This window comes from Homarus americanus, unplaced genomic scaffold, assembly GCF_018991925.1.
Source record: "Homarus americanus isolate GMGI-L3 unplaced genomic scaffold, GMGI_Hamer_2.0 scaffold32583, whole genome shotgun sequence".
Classification (NCBI taxonomy): domain Eukaryota; kingdom Metazoa; phylum Arthropoda; class Malacostraca; order Decapoda; family Nephropidae; genus Homarus; species Homarus americanus.
In genome coordinates this window covers 14568171-14586105 of record NW_024713129.1, presented here as the reverse complement: position 1 = coordinate 14586105, position 17935 = coordinate 14568171, and the positions used below count along the sequence as shown (strand labels likewise).

The 17935-nt window shown below is 40.2% G+C and overlaps 1 protein-coding gene and 1 long non-coding RNA gene across 2 annotated transcripts in view; one reads left to right on the top strand and one right to left on the bottom strand.

Moving 5' to 3' along the window:
* LOC121868183 (dihydropyrimidine dehydrogenase [NADP(+)]-like) overlaps positions 1-12975 on the bottom strand; it is a 30218-nt gene extending 17243 nt beyond the window's left edge. The window contains exons 1-2 of the mRNA XM_042368494.1: positions 12841-12975; positions 1186-1296 (exon numbers count right to left, since the gene is read on the bottom strand). Coding sequence (XP_042224428.1) covers positions 1186-1296; positions 12841-12891 — 162 coding nt within the window. The 5' untranslated portion in view covers positions 12892-12975. The remainder of the gene's footprint in view (positions 1-1185; positions 1297-12840) is intronic.
* LOC121868216 lies at positions 2812-4788 on the top strand. Its single transcript, XR_006089342.1, has 2 exons — positions 2812-2865; positions 4150-4788. It is a non-coding gene; the product is annotated as an uncharacterized LOC121868216 (long non-coding RNA).
* Positions 12976-17935: the final 4960 nt, after the last annotated feature.

Below are 17935 nucleotides of genomic sequence, written 5' to 3'. Positions count from 1 at the left end.
ATATTGTCCAGTGTTAGCACATAGGCAGAAATGAAGTACCCAGAGGAAACCTGCCAATGTTTAGTCAAACCAAAACTTGAACCAGGTCACATTGATGAGAGATAAACACATTACATTTGTACAGTACCACCAACACTGCTCCAGTTTATCTTGTTTCCAATGTAATTTTTATTGGTATCTGGACCAGGGATGTTCACTTCAAAATGGGAAATTACAGTAAAAAAAAAAAAAAAACTATTTTTTCCTCAAGGCAAAATTTGTTTCTATAGAGTATTGGATTCATGACAGATGCTATAATATAACTTTGATCACGTTTATTCTCTTCGCAACTGATCGGCTCGTTAGCCACTTGGGCAGTAGGTCACGTCTCTGATACGCACTGCTGGCAGATTCTGGGCATGCCTTACCTCCTGAATACAGGTATATCAGAACCTGCTCCAGTGTTGGTTAAGTCTGGCACTGAATGAGCTCACACTCGGTGCCGTCACAGCGCTCTTCGATAGGTTGTTCTTAACTTTGCCGGACGCTGCATGGTTCTGTGCAGCGGTCTCCTTGTATTCCCGGAGGCACTGGGTTTGGTCTTAGGTATATATTTATCGATCAAATGGTTTATTTTACTGGCTATGATATTCAGCACAGCATCTGCATTCTTATTCCTTATTAAGTCAGGCCAGTGTATACTCCTCACAAAGGCAGATCCAAGGGGAACCTGGGGTCTGGATCCCCCCCCCCTTTTCATCAGAAAATTCCAATATTTTTTCTTTAATATAGTATTGTAATCAGGAGCTTTTGTAAAGTAAAAAGTAATTACTATTTACCTCAGAATATCTCCTAATATCAATTGCACATACCGTAATTTCAATATGGTCTCAAAATGCCCATGATATTGGTCAGATTCCAAAACCCCCAGCTGGATGGGCTCGTCTTGCTCGCCATGTACCCCCACCCAAAACTACTTGGACCCCCTCTTTTGATATTCCTGGATCCACCCCTGCTTCATCTCCTCCCCCATCCCATCGTAATTTCCTTTGTAATATTTGAATCTGGACCAGTTTCTTCCTCAATTCAACAGTAACCTATCCCAACCTTAAAATAATCTAAAATCATGAGAGGAAGGCAAAGAGGAAGACAATGAAGACAGAGCCAAAGAGATACAGAAAAGATAGTGTCTGCATAAAGACTTACAGCACAGTTCTTCGCCTTGTTGCGTTTCCAGTGCTTCTTATTATCCTTGGTGATGGCAGAGGGCTGGAAGGTGGCATGGCTGGTGATGCGAGGGTTCAGGGCCAATATATTCTGCAAAAAAAAAAAAAACACACAAGAGGTAAGTAATACAGTTTTCTTCCACAGTTCATACACCAGTTGAGTTGACAAGTAAAATATAATACACACCAGGGTCAATATATTCAAAACAAAATTAATACAGATTATCTGATTATTAAGTGATTCCCCGACCTCACCTAACAGTATACAGTACAGTATTATTTTCTCCCTTCACATTTAAGTTTTATTTACATAATAGACATAATATCAACAAAGTATTCATAGTGCACAGGTTGAGGAATAGGAGGTTACTTAATACATTCTAAAGTACAATATAGTCTGGCAATTATTTCGAGGACAGTAAAGTAATTCCATATTAGTATTTTGAGCCAATGTTTTAGTGTCATCTTCAGTAAAAAATGATGCAATGCCATATGTCTTAAGTAAACATATGGTGTATTTAAATGCTACCTGCCTCCATTGATATACAGGTACTATTTGTCTTACTACTAGCCGTCACAGCCAATCAGCGACGTTGGCGAGCCATGCCCCGAGACTCAGCCAATGGTTAAGTAGGACGAAGGGCAGTCAAGGCAGCAATTTCCTATTCAGGGTTGGTTGCCCCAATTCACATATTCACGATAAGAAGGTAATAATACCACTCCATCACTAATTTGGTTTGCTCCTTTCAATAGTTACTTACTGATAAACAAATTGTGTGCAAAAAGAAGAGTTATCTAGAAGAGATTTTAAGGGTTGCAATATGTGAAATTGGTAACGTAGGGATGCCACACCAGGATGTATCAAGTTTGATGACTGATGGGTGGCTCAGCCGCCCAAGGACAGGGAGGTCCACATGTCGCCCGTATTTGTCTCTCTAAGCAAGAGTGTGTTATAAGTGCTACAATGTTCTATACCGTGACAACCTGAATAAGAATGATACTGTCTAAAGAAAAGATTTTGTGTAAGTAGATTTACTGTAGCCAATAATAACTAATTATATGCATTCGTCCAGTGTTTCTTTTTCTTTTATCCTCTTTACCACCACTAGCGTAGCTAGGGGGGGGCGGTCCGCCCCGGGCGGCACTTTTGGGGGGCGGCACTTTTGGGTCTGCTCATCACCCATATCTGCAGCTACTGGAGACGTTAATCCATCCCTTTGTATCGGCGGCAAGTTAATCCTTGTCGTGTCTGACCTAACACCTGACCCACATCATCACGGCCACGTCATGAGCTACACCCTTGCTATGAGGCCCCCCGCCACACACACAACCTGTAACCTGTTGAGGATTAAGGAAACAACTTCAAACAAGTACGCCAGTGAGCTCATGTGGTGTGGGTCAGGTGTTAGGTCAGACACGACGAGGATTAACTTAACGCCGATACAAAGGGAAGGATTAACGTCTCCAGTAGCTGCAAAACCATGCAGTCTCGGGTCATATCAGTTCATGTACAGCCGACCAATCCACCAGTTACAAGCAATTCACTTCAGTTCTGCACAAGTCTCCATCGTGACAAGACGAGGGGAGGCTAGACGACTTTTAAGTTCTCTTGTGTTTTCGATCCAGTTATTTACTTCGTTGGAAGACATAATACTATAAGGTAAGAAATATTAAAGTATTGGTTAAAAAATATTGATGTGACTTTTGCTGCGGTACTGAGATTAAATATTAAGATTTTGTTTCACAGCATTGCGATTTTATACTAAGACACTATCCTCAATGGGGTACAAACAAAAGCCCCCCCGACAAAAGCCACCCAGACAAAAGCCCCCCTACTTTGATCGGGGTGGCTTTTGTCTGACAACAGTAAGGGCTTTCAAAAGTTACGGACATAATTAAATAGTTGAGGGTAAAATATACTGTTCTTCTCTGTGGTTAATTATTGGTTAGGTTAGGGTTAGGTTAAGTTAGGTTGGGTTGGGTTAGGGTTGTCAGACAAAAGCCACCCCGATCAAAGTAGGGGGCTTTTGTCTGGGTGGCTTTCGTCTGGGTGGCTTTTGTCGGGGGGGCTTATGTCAGACATCCATTTTCACTGTACTCTGAGTCTGTAATTTTAGATTAAGTTGCTACTTTTTACATTTCCATTGTATTACATTGATACTAGTGTCATTATACCGTGATTTTAGATCATACTCAATAAAAGATAACGGTGCAGTACAATTGTTTTATGTAACGGATTCCTAACCTAACCTAAAATAATATATATATATATATATATATATATATATATATATATATATATATATATATATATATATATATATATATATATATATATATATATATATAGCACAATAACCACTGGAGAAAGGAAAGACAAGCAGCAAGTACTTTCGTTTAATACATCCTCTGCCTGAGGATGTATTAAACGAAAGTACTTGCTGCTTGTCTTTCCTTTCTCCAGTGGTTATTGTGCATCTATTCTTCATGATGTGAAGTTTCTGCATGCATATATATATATATATATATATATATATATATATATATATATATATATATATATATATATATATATATATATATATATATATATATATATGCTGAGGAAATGCTATTTAAGAAAAAATGTTTTCCTATGCATATTACTTTTGGAATAGCGTTTTTTTATATTATGCAATGCCGAAATAATAAATAATGTACGTAATACATTTTAAATTTTTTTTTGTAAATTCACAAAAGCATTCTTTTGCTACACAGAGCTTTTTTCTTAATGTGTTATTTGTTAAAAGTGTAGAATTTGTGACTTGTGATATTTAGCTTCATCACTTTTATCTAAAGTTCTCGTCATTTTTTTCAATTTTTTTTATCTTTTAATTTTAAACATGCAGTGTGAATTTATTTCTCGAAAAATTAATGTTTTATACTTCTATCACTCTGTCCCCAGATGAAGCGAGCTAAAGAAAGTGGTGCTGTGTATAGAAAAAAGAGAAAGGCAAGAGAGGAAGTATTAAACAAGAATAAAGGGGCACTCTTTAAATACATCAGTCGTATAGAAACCAAATCATTATCAAATTCAAGGGATTCAAGTTCAACTTCAAGCGATTCGTCAACTTCAACTCCTTCAAGTGATGAAGAACATGAAGAAGAAAATATTCCGGGACCAGCTGTGGACAGAGTGGACATAAAAGATGTTGGCCTATGGCCAAGCAAGATTAGCAATGACACACGGATCTTTCTGGTACGTCAAGGTGCGTCTGTGGTTCAAAATCTAGATTCTGATTTTGGTGAAGTAATTCGTGAAGGTGTGTCAACCAAAGGACAAACTAGAAAACTAACACGCGAATGGTTTTTTCAAACTCTGCCAAATGGTGAAAGAATGTTGAGATCATGGATGGTGTACTCCCCTTCCAAGGAAGCTCTTTACTGCTTTTGTTGCAAACTGTTTAATTCTGAGGATGGATTCAACATATGGTGGAAACTGAATCCTAGAATATCCGAGCACGAATCCAGTGCAGCTCACGTTCGGAATTTCACACAATGGAAGGAGTTGGAAATTAGGATTGCTCGTGGAGCAACAATTGATGTATTTTTTGTGGGGGCACGGGCGGGGGGGGCGGCAAACTCAAGGGCCGCCCCGGGCGGCACACACTCTAGCTACGCCACTGTTTACCACTGATCGGCTTGTTAGCCGCCCGGGTGATCGGTCACGTCTCTGTCACGCACTGTTGGCAAGTACTGGGCATGCACCGGCTCCTGAATGTACCTGAACCTGCTCCAGTGTTGGTCAAGTCTGGTCTTAAAAGAGCTCACACCCTTTTACTTTTTTTTTTACTTTTATCCTCTTCGCCACTGATCGGCGTGTTCTAACTTTGAATATTTTGCAGAGTAATGTGAAAAATTAGTAACTACTTTTATTCTTTAATTCCATTCTCAACGAACAAGACGCAATTTAATATTTTTTTCCTTCAAACGTCAGGCGACAATTCACCAATATCTTTAATTTATTGCGGTCGATCTGGTGTTATAAACTGGGCTGTTGAAATGTATGCACTGTAATTGAACATAGGCCAGTGTTGATCAAGTTTGATTTTTAATGAGCTTACAGTAAATGCTGTAAAAAAAAAAAGACAAGAACAATATTAAGCGGCTGAGATTGAGAGCATGCACAGAACAATACGAGACCACGGAAGAAAGGTTTTGGGATATGTGTGTTGTCTCTTTATAATGTGATAGTAATCACTTAACGGTTTATTTTATTCCTATAGGCTAACTCACACCCTGTGTTGCATACTGAATGGCGGTAGGTGAGACACGCATACTAACCCTCCCGAGACGTCATGAGTAGTACGTATAATTTCAGAGGTCATCGGACCCACCCTGACACTTTTTTTTTTAGCTACTGTACAATATAACAAAAACACAATGATAAACTGAAGCCTAATAATTGGCGTAACCAATTACATTACAGACCAAGAAATAAATAAAACAGACTGACAATAGCGAGAGGAGGAGTAAAGGTACTGACAAAAAAGCCTTCATTGTAGAGAGTTAAGCTGATTTGGGCGAGCGGTAACATACTACAGTATGCTACCTTGTCAGTGTTATATAATAATTCCTTGAGATAATAACTCAATAGGCTACTTCAGCTGGCCAATCCCCACAACCTATCCTTACCCCAATAGTAACTAAAATAATAATGTATACAATAAATTAGCTTGTAATGCCTACGTTATATGTAAATTTAAGTCATACTTTCGTTGTAGTTTAATGTGTGTGTGTGAAGACTGAGTTCCTACCATTGTTCTTTACCACCACCTCTTAATTTTAGTTCTCAGTACGCTATGGCCCAGAGAAGGATAACATGACAAGATACCACATTTACCACTAGCACCGGCAGCTGACAAAGATAACTAGGGTGTGTATCTATAGCATATCCGGGAAGCGAATTTCATTTTTTTCTTCATATTTACAACAGAAAAATCAAGAAGTTCATAGTTAAAATACAGAAAACCTGTAGTTACCAATCAGAGCTCTACAAAAGAGTCAGCCAATCACCAATGACTACAGCGCACAACTTTAAATTACAGAATATCGCCATCAGTCACATTTATACTCTCTCATATATACTGTTAATGAATATCATGTATTTCTCTGTGTACGAACCTCTGTCCTGCGTGGCAGTGAGAAGTGATACCACCCTCAGTGTCAAGACCTGACTGAATTACTCACAATAGGCAAACTGCACTCCAAGCTTTGTCAATTCATTTTTTAAACTAAAAACTTATCAGGAGACCCAACTTATCAGTATGTTGCGATTGGGGGTACTGTACATATATCCGTACATTATCATATTTGTATATGTATTTTTTATGTGCTAATAACAACGAAGTCAAAAGAATGAACAAGATTAGAATAGTGCAACAGATGATAGAAGGCTAAGAAAGAACAAGAAGAAAGAAAGAAGACAGGAGATTAAGCAGAAATACCCAAAGGCGAAGTGTGTAGGAGACAATATCTCCAGTGAACGCCACCAATAACAACTCTCCCTCCAGACACCTCGCCGCCGACGCCCTGTCAATAATACTGTATCAGTCCATTTGTAACCTTAGACAAATGAACTTGTGAACCAAATGGCTAGCTTACTTTTGTCCCTTGTCCTCCACTCCTTACACATTTGTAGATACGTTACGTGCTACACCAGTACTAGTTCTGTAGTGTGACAGCACATCTACCACACATCATCCCATGCGCAGGCCAGGGATTGGTAATGTACTCGCTGTCCGCTCACACAATCATTCAGAGTTTCAATACCCATATCTCAAATTAAGAAATTAAGTATATTTACCAAAAATACTTTACTTATACGAGTATTTTTTTTCCATAAGTTGTGCGTTTGAATTTAAATTTTCTACATGAAGTGTTTATACACAACGAATATTTAAATCCAACGGTCGCACTTTATAAGATAATCCCTTAACTGATAATGCATTGTTGTTAACATGAAACAACTCCAACACCTCAGTATAATTAATTCAATATGATCCACTATAATTAATCCAATAATCTCCAGTATTATAAATTGACTATATTCCAGATAATTCATAAAAACTGTTATATATTGATGGATAAAATAATATAAAAAACCATTGCCATCTCATATAAAAAATAACAATATTACGAGGACCAATACAATGACAATACAATACATATATTGGTGAGTAATACACACGATGGATATGTCCAATAAATGTAAGACATGCTCATAGTAATATTACGTAAATATTTGGTTCAAAATGTTTTATTAAGAATAAAAATTACCAAGGGTATGAAGAACAACAGCCAAGGGTATGAAGAACAACAGCCAAGGGTATACTGAAAATAGCCAAGGGTACTGGAAAAACAGCCAAGGGTATAAGCAAAGATAGCCAAGGGTATAATGAGAAATAGATAAGGGATTAAGGGTAATAGGTAAAACAGCAAAAGATTTTTGAAAAATAGCCAAAGGTATAAGGAGCTGCAAAAGGCCCTTGGTGACACCAAGCTTTACTGAGAGGTAATACTGCACTCATGAACTACGTAAAGAAAGACGGCTAATATAGCTTTTGTGTCGTTGATCGATGATAGCTTCATGTAAGATAAGACATCAAGGTGAATTATATACTCCATAACCTCAAGGGTTCTAGATTAGGTGGCTTTAGTTACCACGTGAGTCAGGAGAGCAAGGTAATAACGTCAGGCCCGACCCACGATAACACAACACTACAATGTCGAGATCCTGTAGGAAATCTCACACAGTCGAAAAAAAAATTGCTAGTCATGTGGGAAGGTGTTCAGTCATTTCGGGGAACTGTCGGGACCATAGGCTCTTTACCTTAATTTAGGTCATGGCTAGGTTAGGTTAGGTCGTGGTTAGCTTAAGTTATGGTTAGGTCATGGTTAGATTGTTACGTTATGGTTAAGTTGGATTATGGTCAGATTATACTGTAGTTACATTAGAACAAAACGACGAGTCCCGCACCCCTGCATGCCTCATTTTCCCCTTGCTCAGAGACGACTACTTGTAACCACCGTGAAAACAATAAAAGATTTTGAGTACACTACACACAACCAAAACCCAACCAATATATTTTTTTCTCATACGAGTTGAATAACAACCTTTTGTACATGATAAGATAAAAGCCAAACAGATTATACCTGACGTGGCGTTTTATCAAGATATGATAACGGTGCGACTGGCAGAGTCCTCGAGAAAATTTACAATTTTATTTATTTTTACCGTCGAACAGGTCGAATAAGCTCAAAATTTCGGGTCTGGTTTTAAGACGAGATATATATATTTTTTTTTATTGGGCACCCCCCTACATCCTTGTGTAAGGTGAAGCGCAGAAGCGTTTACAGCGCCCAACAGGGAAGCATGCTAAGATCATGCTTGCCTTTATGTCTCATGAGTTAAGGGCGTAGACGCCTGAAGAGTCAAGGGTTTATGTCTAAGCAAGTTATTGGAAGCTCCAACAACTTTCCCCTGAATACGAATTCGCAACTTTCGATTTACAGCAGGTACCTACTGTGCTGCTAGGTGAACAGGGACCAAGGGAGGCTGGGAAGTGTGTCCGAACAGCTTTCCACCGGCCCGGGAATCGAACCCACGACATCTCGCTTGCGAGGCAAGAGCGGTACCACTCTACCCACCGGCGCCCCCTACGAGACATATTGACATCTAAAAATGTACTGCAATTATCCTCGTGCAATAATCATACCAGTTGTTTGTACTTATAAAGTCTTGCCAAACGCCAACATAACTCGAACTCGCTGGGGGCCTTCAAATATAGGTTAGACAGATAATTATATGAGTGATAAGGATAAGGTGTAAAGAGGGCTGCCTTGTGTGAGCCAACAGGTCCCCTGCCATTACCTTCATTCATATGTTCTTTTACTTTAGCTTAGCCTCAGTCCGATGAAATGACCTTATTATGAAGAGACCAATACACTTTACTTCAGTGAGTATACAGGTGTAGTCTTAAAAAGTATTGGGATCAGTGACGGGAGAAAATATACCCCCTCCCCCCCTCTCATCTTAAGGTACAGTCTCGCTCAAGATTCTTCAAAATGCATCAAAAATGAATGCTGTATCTCAAAACACAACAGAGTTATGCATGTTTGAAGTTGGAAAAACTTTAAACGCAATTTTTTCGGCTTTCAAATTTTGGCGCGAGTAACCTATACAATGCTGGGAGCCTCAAAATGTTCTAGCCTGTCATTGGTTGGTGTTTAGGTTTTGGCCGATGGTGATACTCTGGCATTTTAGTATAGTTATTCTATGTTTTGTTCATTGTTTTGCTGCATTTTAGTTCATTGCCATGGGATATTTTTTTATAAGACAATGACTCACCATGAAAAACTACATCACGTGCTAGACATTTCGTTATACAGTATAAAGATACGTCGCCAGAACCATTAATATTAACATTATACCGCACACCGTGGCGTTATTTTCGTTCTACAACTTTGACAGGGTGTACTGTCACCACATACACAGGCAGCTTTGTGGGTCATGAAAGTACACACCACCCGTGCTTTGTAAGGCAACTTAACCTACAACATTGAAACATGCAGACTCATTTAAGCAAATTCCTCCTTCTCCACCTCGTTTTCATTATCTTCCTTTTTAATTATCGTCTTCGCTATTTGTTAGTTACTAGCTTGTCGGTCGGTCGGCTAGTCGGTCACTTCACTGTTACACACGTACCTGAACATGTGCCAGTACTGATCAAGTCGGGTCTTCAAAGAACTCCCACTTGGGACTCGCAACATTCTCTGCCAGGTCATTCCAGGAGGAACATCGGTTTTCTGTATTTATAACTTCTTTAACTTGTGGCTGCGACCTTTAGTGGGGGCGACCGTCCACCAACTCCAGATAGGTTCAATTTTATGACCCCCAAAAGTATGTTAGAGTATTTTCTTTTCAGAGTATATACTAGATGCCAAATTCTAAATATTTCCCACGCATCTTTCTCTGGCAACTTTGTCACAGTGGTCAGTCATGTTCGTACACTCCACTATTGTTAGTCAAGTTTTGGAGGTCACGTAGGCTGGACCAGACGGGAAGTACGAGTATATCCTCAATCAACATGGAGTATAAGGGCGTTTACTGGTTTAGACTCAGCACAGAAGATTATACACTTTTAACTGAATACGGGGAATTTCTTCACTACCTTGCTCGTCGATTTTTAATTTCCCGCAACAGCGCGAAAAACAAAGAAGCTTTTACGTCATAGATCCCAGGTCCACCCACCACTGCAGGTCCGTACGGTGTAAATTCAACAACGCCTTGTACATGGCCATTCGAGACACTAACTTCTTAAGACGTGAATGTAAGCTCACATAGTCAGCGCCATTGTTCATAGCATGACAACAACAACTGATGCTAGGGAGCTCTTAATGACGTCTAATTCAGTAACAGTGATCTTGGTCGCTCGTGATCAGGATTTAACTGTGCTGGTAACCACAAACTGCACCCACAGACGCTTAAGAAAACTGTTGCTGTCAGTTGTGTCTATATCTTTCTCTGAAGTATATGAACAATCAAGGAACCGATTCGAGTACAGATATGTGGACGCTGCAACTAATATATTCGAGTTAACGATACAATGAAGTCTAGGTCATGAGAGGCCAAGATCACTGGTGGTGTGGGGACCTGGGTATACTGTATATACTGTACCTGTACATAATCAGGGTGTCGTATACCGTATATTAAAAATTCCACCGTCGCCGCTATTATGTAGACACAATAACCTGACGGAACTACACAAAGATGGCGGTTTTAATGGCATCGAAACTTCACTGAGACTTGGGAACTTTCTCTTCTCTTCTAGACGTTAATAATAAAGAGCACATAGTCAAGGTCTAATTTATATGTCACTTTCCCACATAACTTAGTAGATTATCTCCCCTAGCCTAGGGTTGCCATATCTGAACATTAAAAAAAAAAGAGGACGTTCCAGAAGAAATCCCCCACCCCCGCCTGGCACACACTTTGGCGCTGTGTAACCTCGATGCAGCCGTGACCGTTTTATGCTCTGGAAAAGTACAACAAATCGTAAGCACTAGCTGTGGCAAAAAGCGACAAACCCACAACAAAGACGAAGATCAAACACTGTCACTGCAGGTTAAAGACTGGCCAACCACCGGTCACCGTCACAGTTGTCAACACACGTAATTAATATAGCGAAAGTGGCTAGATTATGGTTGAAAATTGCTAAAATGCAGGACAAGAAAAACAAATGCGTGTAAAAAAAAAATAAATGGTATACTTTCAACATTTCATTTATGGCTGTAATAGCACTAAATACAAATATATATATATATATATATATATATATATATATATATATATATATATATATATATATATATATATATATATATATATATATATATATATATATATATATAATGCGCGTGGCTGAAGAACAAGGAAGATCAGTACATGGCACTACATGCTTGCCCAAAAAAATGCTAGCAGCTAAGTTGACAACACCGTACAGCGTACACGTGACTTTTCAGCTGACGAAAACTGAAGGAGATCTCTACTGTTTCCACCTCCCTTCTCTCAGTCTCTCTCTCTCTCTCTCTCTCGTCATTACAGCTTCATGTTTTTTTTTCCGTGGAGAAAATGATGGAAGCTGAAATTCTGGACTTTTGAAGAATGTTAAAAATTACTTCCGGATTAAGATTTCGAGACCTAAATGGAGGACATGTCCGGGAAAATACGGACGTATGGCAACCCTACCCGGGGCCTAGCCCCTTCACTACGGGGACACCACTTTTAATAATTTATTTGGTTAACGCCAGACGATATTATTCAGCAGCAAAATACCATAATACACTACACGTTTCCTAGTATATTCTTTTGAGTGTCATTTACATATCCCTATCATTATTTTCATTTTCTATTGAATTACAACCTTAATAATTTTTAGTACCATAATTCTCTTCCCCGAAACCATAAACACTCTACAAACACCATTCTTCTCACGTAAATGCCACAAACATGTTATGTAAGACTCGTAGTCAACCTCGACGGGGCCTCTATACACAATAGACAACCTTGACCGACCATCTCGTCACACCTGCCTGTACATCAAACAACACAGATTCCACCCTTTAGCCTCTTTGCATTAACATACCTTTTCGGCAATATGAAATATGGTTGTCCATTCCCGATGACTTATAACTGAGATTCATAAATAAATAAATAGTAATGTGCAGTGAACCTTGGTTATCGTATATATAAAGCTCTTCTGGCAGGTGAAATTCCACCTCTGACGAACCAGTCTAGCAAGTTCAACCTGATAGAAAGTTACTTTAAGATACATTTAGTATACAACATCTTCCAACAGATTCAATTTCATCTCCCAGGATTACTCATTTAATATCGACGGGACATCATGTCTCTCCCTGGTAAACAACAACAAATAAAAAGGTTTTTTTTTGGTAGTTTACTCAAAGTTTGATACTAAACATAATCGTCCAGGTATTGTTGTGGATTAGGCTATATTCTCTCTCGTTCTCCTCTCTCGACCCTACGTTTAATTCACTATAATTGCTGCTTATAATATTTTCCTATATTACTTACCTCAATGTCTGGCGTGTCCTTGCTGAGTAAACCTTGTGGTCCAGGTGACATGGTGGCTTATTTAACTGTGAATCACTGTTCACGAGTTTGTCTGTAACTGTTCCTCTCAGTAATCTACCACCTCTAATGTGTTCGAGAGACTGAGAGAGAAACGAAGGCTGGGGAGGGTGTGTTGGAGTTGCCACTTATTCTGATTAGGGGGAACACATGGGCGGTATTTTTGTTACTTTGATTATTTAAACGATAGGTTTATTTTAACGTATAGAATAGAAATCCAATAAGGGAACATGAAGTGCACGAAAATAATGCTAAAATCTCAGGAATAGTCTGGCCGGAAGGTAGATTTAAGAAAGTTGGTGCAGCGGCAACTATATTATGTCAAGGGTCGAGGTGTAGGGTTATGAGATAAAGGGTTCACACTCAGGATGGGATGGAGAAAGGAAACTCACAATGTGCTCACTGTATACATATTGTATTGGATGTACAATGCAGCTTGTTGCTGGGTAGGTAGCATGGTAATAAGCGTTGAGTACAGATAGCTGGGTGGTGAGGGTGCCCTCTGAGCACCCTCACCACCCAGCTATCTGTACTCAACGCTTATTACCATGCTACCTACCCAGCAACAAGCTGCATTGTACATCCAATACAATATATATACAGTGAGCACATTGTGAGTTTCCTTTCTCCATCCCATCCTGAGTGTGAACCAATATCTCATACCCCTACAAATGGTGACCCCCGGAGATTTGCACTCACACAGGATGGAGGAGAAACTGATCACTCTCCCCGTCTTCAAGCAACATGGAAGACTGGCTTACCCACGCAGAGGCAGCTCTCATCGGCTCTACAACTACTGTCTCTACACCGCAGGTTAGACACCCTAGAGCAGCTCTGCTACTCTAAGCAGACAGTCGTTCCTCTTCCTGCCCCAAGCACCATGTCCTACCGACTGCAACACACCCGTCCTGCCTCAGACGCCGCCCCTGGCCCAGCAGTACCCCCTGCCGCTCCTGACGTGGCCCCTGCTCCTGACGCGGACCCACACACCCCTCTTTTCTCCCTCAGGTACCCCCTGCTACTGTCCTGAACCCTGCTGCTGTCGTGGACCCTGCTGCTGTCATGCACCCTGCTGCTGTCGTGGACACACTTCCTAACGCAGCCCCTGCTCCAGACCCAGGCCCACACACCCCAGCAGGCGCATCTGAGGACTCTGTACCTGTCGCGAGGTAAGCACAACATTCATCGCCTCCACAACCCTCCTTCTGCCTCTTTTCTCCCACAGATCTCGTGTATCTAGACAGAGCTGTCCCCCCTAGGGGCCGGCTCATCCACGCCCGCGCCTTGGCTCACATGTGGCATGCACCGCCCGTTCTGCCTCACATGTGGCACGCAACTCTGCCAACCTCCAGCCTCACGCCGCGCCCGGAGGGGAAGGGGAGTATTGTAGTGGATTCCTCCCCTACAAGCACCGAACCTTCTCGAATTCCCCAACCTACGCCTCCAGCGCCGCCCACGGAGCGGGGGTCAACTATCTACCCACGCCTACCCCCGCCTTATAAGGCCTGACACCGCTGTGACCACCCGCTTTACTACCCAGTGCCACCAGCAAGCAACACCTCCTCCTCCGCGCCAGCCTGGCGGCTGCCGTTCCTGCCAGCGACCTTGGCGTCCCTCAAGCCGCGTGTCCCTCCTCTGGGCACCCTCACCAACCAGCTCTCTCTACTCAACGCTTATTACCATGCTACCTACCCAGCAACACTCTGCATTGCCCATTGGCGGGAAACGTCGAGCCACGGCGTTGAGGAAGGGATGAACAAATTTATTTCCGGTCTGAAAGCTCAGGGATTCCCGCAGTGTGCACAGGCTCTATTTAAAGGAAAAATACCGTGGTCTTAGAACAATTGAAGGGTCTCGTTGCCTTTATCCCCAAATTACGTCCATATAAGACTGGCGACAACCTTCACACGTCATGCTGAAAATGAAACTGCCTCTGGCGCGGACTGGGGAATTTGGGAAAAGCGCAGCAGCAGAGCGCGGCCTCATTACCGCCGGGAAGACAAATTAGTGGGCGCCTAAATATCTACAAAACGAAACATTTCCACATGAAATGACTACCATATCAGAACTCACTGATGAAAATAAAGTGAGAAAATAAACAGTAATACAAATAGTTCGTCCGCGAGTTAGTCTTATGTATTAACCAAATTAACTTGAGTTACAACGGGATATATAATTAAAGATATATAAAGTGTTACTACAACAAAGATAAGTTAACCATAAAAATAGTTATGTTGCATCTTCGTTTTCTGTGATAGAATTAAAGGGGAAATAGAAGAGAAAAGAGATTCCCTCTGACGTAAACGACTATTGCGAAGAACATTGTTAGTATGGTTAAATTATTTGGATTAGGTTAGCTTCACTAGATTAGATTTAACTGTTAAGATATGGTTTTATCCGAGGATGTTTAGAATGGGTGGGGGTAAGCTGTGTTGACTAATTGAACGGCGTGTAATTATGCAGTAAACTTATCATTCGAGTTCATAATTGCTTTAGCACGTAGTATATACTGCAGACTATGAGGGCATACAGTTCAGTATATGTATAGACAACCCAGATATACGGTGTACTGAACATTACTTGTATAACTACTGCATATTGACTTTATATACATGCTGAATCAATGTAAACTTGTGTGACGATTTAATTGTCACCCCATAACCGACATGGATTTCGATTTCTATCTTGACAGATTAAAATAACTCATCGTCAGCACCTTCAGTTCTTCCAATATTAACTGCATTTTCCACTTGGTCACACTAAACTGTAACAGAACCTTCAACGTGTTCATGTAAACGAGTTGTCGCGGTGATCTATTTTCTACACGCTGCCATGGTGGACGGAGGTAAAGTCCACAGGAAAAAAAGTCACATGACTTGTACACATTGACAACACAATATATATATGATGGCATTGCACGTAGGTTAGGTTAGCTTAGGGTTTTTCCGTGCCTTTTATATGTGATTCTTTTTCCTGGATTCGCTGCCATATCAGCCTTGAGGGGGTGACTGTTGCCAATGCCCCCCCGTAAACTCTGTTCACTGGCTCACCACAACGACATACAAAGACATCATTAATTATTATTTTATGTTTATATTTACAGTAAATAAGTTTAAACAAACAACTATAGGTGTTGCTTGCGTCTATTAGTCTACAACAAAATCCAAAAATACTATTGGCTGACTATAATCATCCAGGAACAGCTCGCTCACCCATCCTCCCTGACCTGCCAAACTCCCTGGTTAGCATTCAGTGGTCACACAGTATGGACAATAATTCTTCCCTGGCCAGATTAGTCTTACTGGACTAAAAACAATATATTAATTGTGCATTCGTGTCACCTACCACACGAACCAGTTGTATTTAACCAGCTGGCGTTATCTATACTGACTTCACACCAAGGTAAGTTACAATACATCCGAAAATAAATTTGTTCATATAAGTGAGGGTGTACAAAAGAACTGGAAGAGTCGAGTTCTGACAGGCAGGGAGTCAAGTGGGTCCGGTGTGGGGTAGTTTTATAGGATGTTTACCTGCTAATGAGTGTGTCACTGCGTTTGGTCTCATGAGATAAATAATAAAGATATTTCTTGAGCATCCAGCTGTCATATTACCTGCAAGACCGTGACACTGTTTTGGTAACCTACTGCAACTTGCACAGGCGTTATAATTCTGTTGTTTTTTGTCATAGAACAACAATAATCCAGCCAATATTCACTAAATTTTGTGAACAATCGCTCATGGAATCAAGGAAGGTTTGTGCGAAGTAAAAATTGGATATTAGATGAAAAACGGGCGTTATCAAATGAAAACTGGAGCCACCTACATTTACATGGTCGCGAACATAAGCTGACTGTCACACAAATAATTAATGATCTTGCTGAGATGCATATACAGTATCTATTCTACAGGTTTAGCACGAAAAACAGTAATATAAATGAACAGCCATAATCTTATTTCAAACACTCGTAAAAGTATTTTGCTCGTCTCTTCTAATCAAATAAGCCAATCAAAAGCCACTCTCCAAAATACCAAAGATTTATCAGAAACTTTTTTAATATACAGAACAGTGCTATTTACCTGTTGCCTGTTTACAGCAGGTCACCAGTTTACCTGCTTCTTATACGCTCCCTAAAGATCATTAAACTGAGATATAACTGCTTTTATAATATCACCTGAAATTACGACATTCTCTTTACAGATCTCCGTGTCTAATAAATCGACAGTTGTAATCCATTTTCTAAGTAATAAGTCATGCGTCAGATCATGTGTATCACTGGCCACCTTAAAAAAGAAAGTGTGCGTACAACAGACAAACTTTGTCCTCTGGCTGTTAGCCTGTTACCAGACAACTATGATTATTATGATACCCTGCACACGGTGATCGGATGACACAATGTAAATTACCGTCTGTCTGCTGCCAGATATCACTCCACAAGATATATACAACACTACTGCTTAATTACTCGTAACTTATGGCCTGTAATAGACAAATTAACCCAAAACAAGTAAAACTGTTTTATCAATAAAAATAATAATAATAACCGTTACTGAAATTTAGTCTGATTATATTGTTCCTTTAGCGAGGTCGGTTGACGATTGGTTTAGATAATAATCTTGACAAAAACAAATGATCCTTGACGTCCAGCTCCCCCTCAGCAGCAGGCGTCTCTAAACTCCGTATTTTGTTTTTCCCAGAATAAACGGAATAAAATGTTACTTTCCAGTTGTGCATTAAATAAAAACCAACATCATTAAGAGAAAATTACTGTAAAATACAAAACAACAGAACTTCCGGGAACTTTAGCTTGGTAACACTAGGCAATTCCAACAATTTGTGATACTAATTAGACTACCGAATTTGAGCTTCCCTTAGTTCGTCCTGGGAAAAATTTACAGTGGTGCTTCCAGAGTCCGTGAGGATGTGCACGTAGTCAAAAATGCGTTCAAGCAGGTCTCCACAATTTGGCACACAGAGATCCTGTATTGTGATTATGATGAGTTGAAAAGTATTTTAAGAACGTTAGAAAATTTCAGG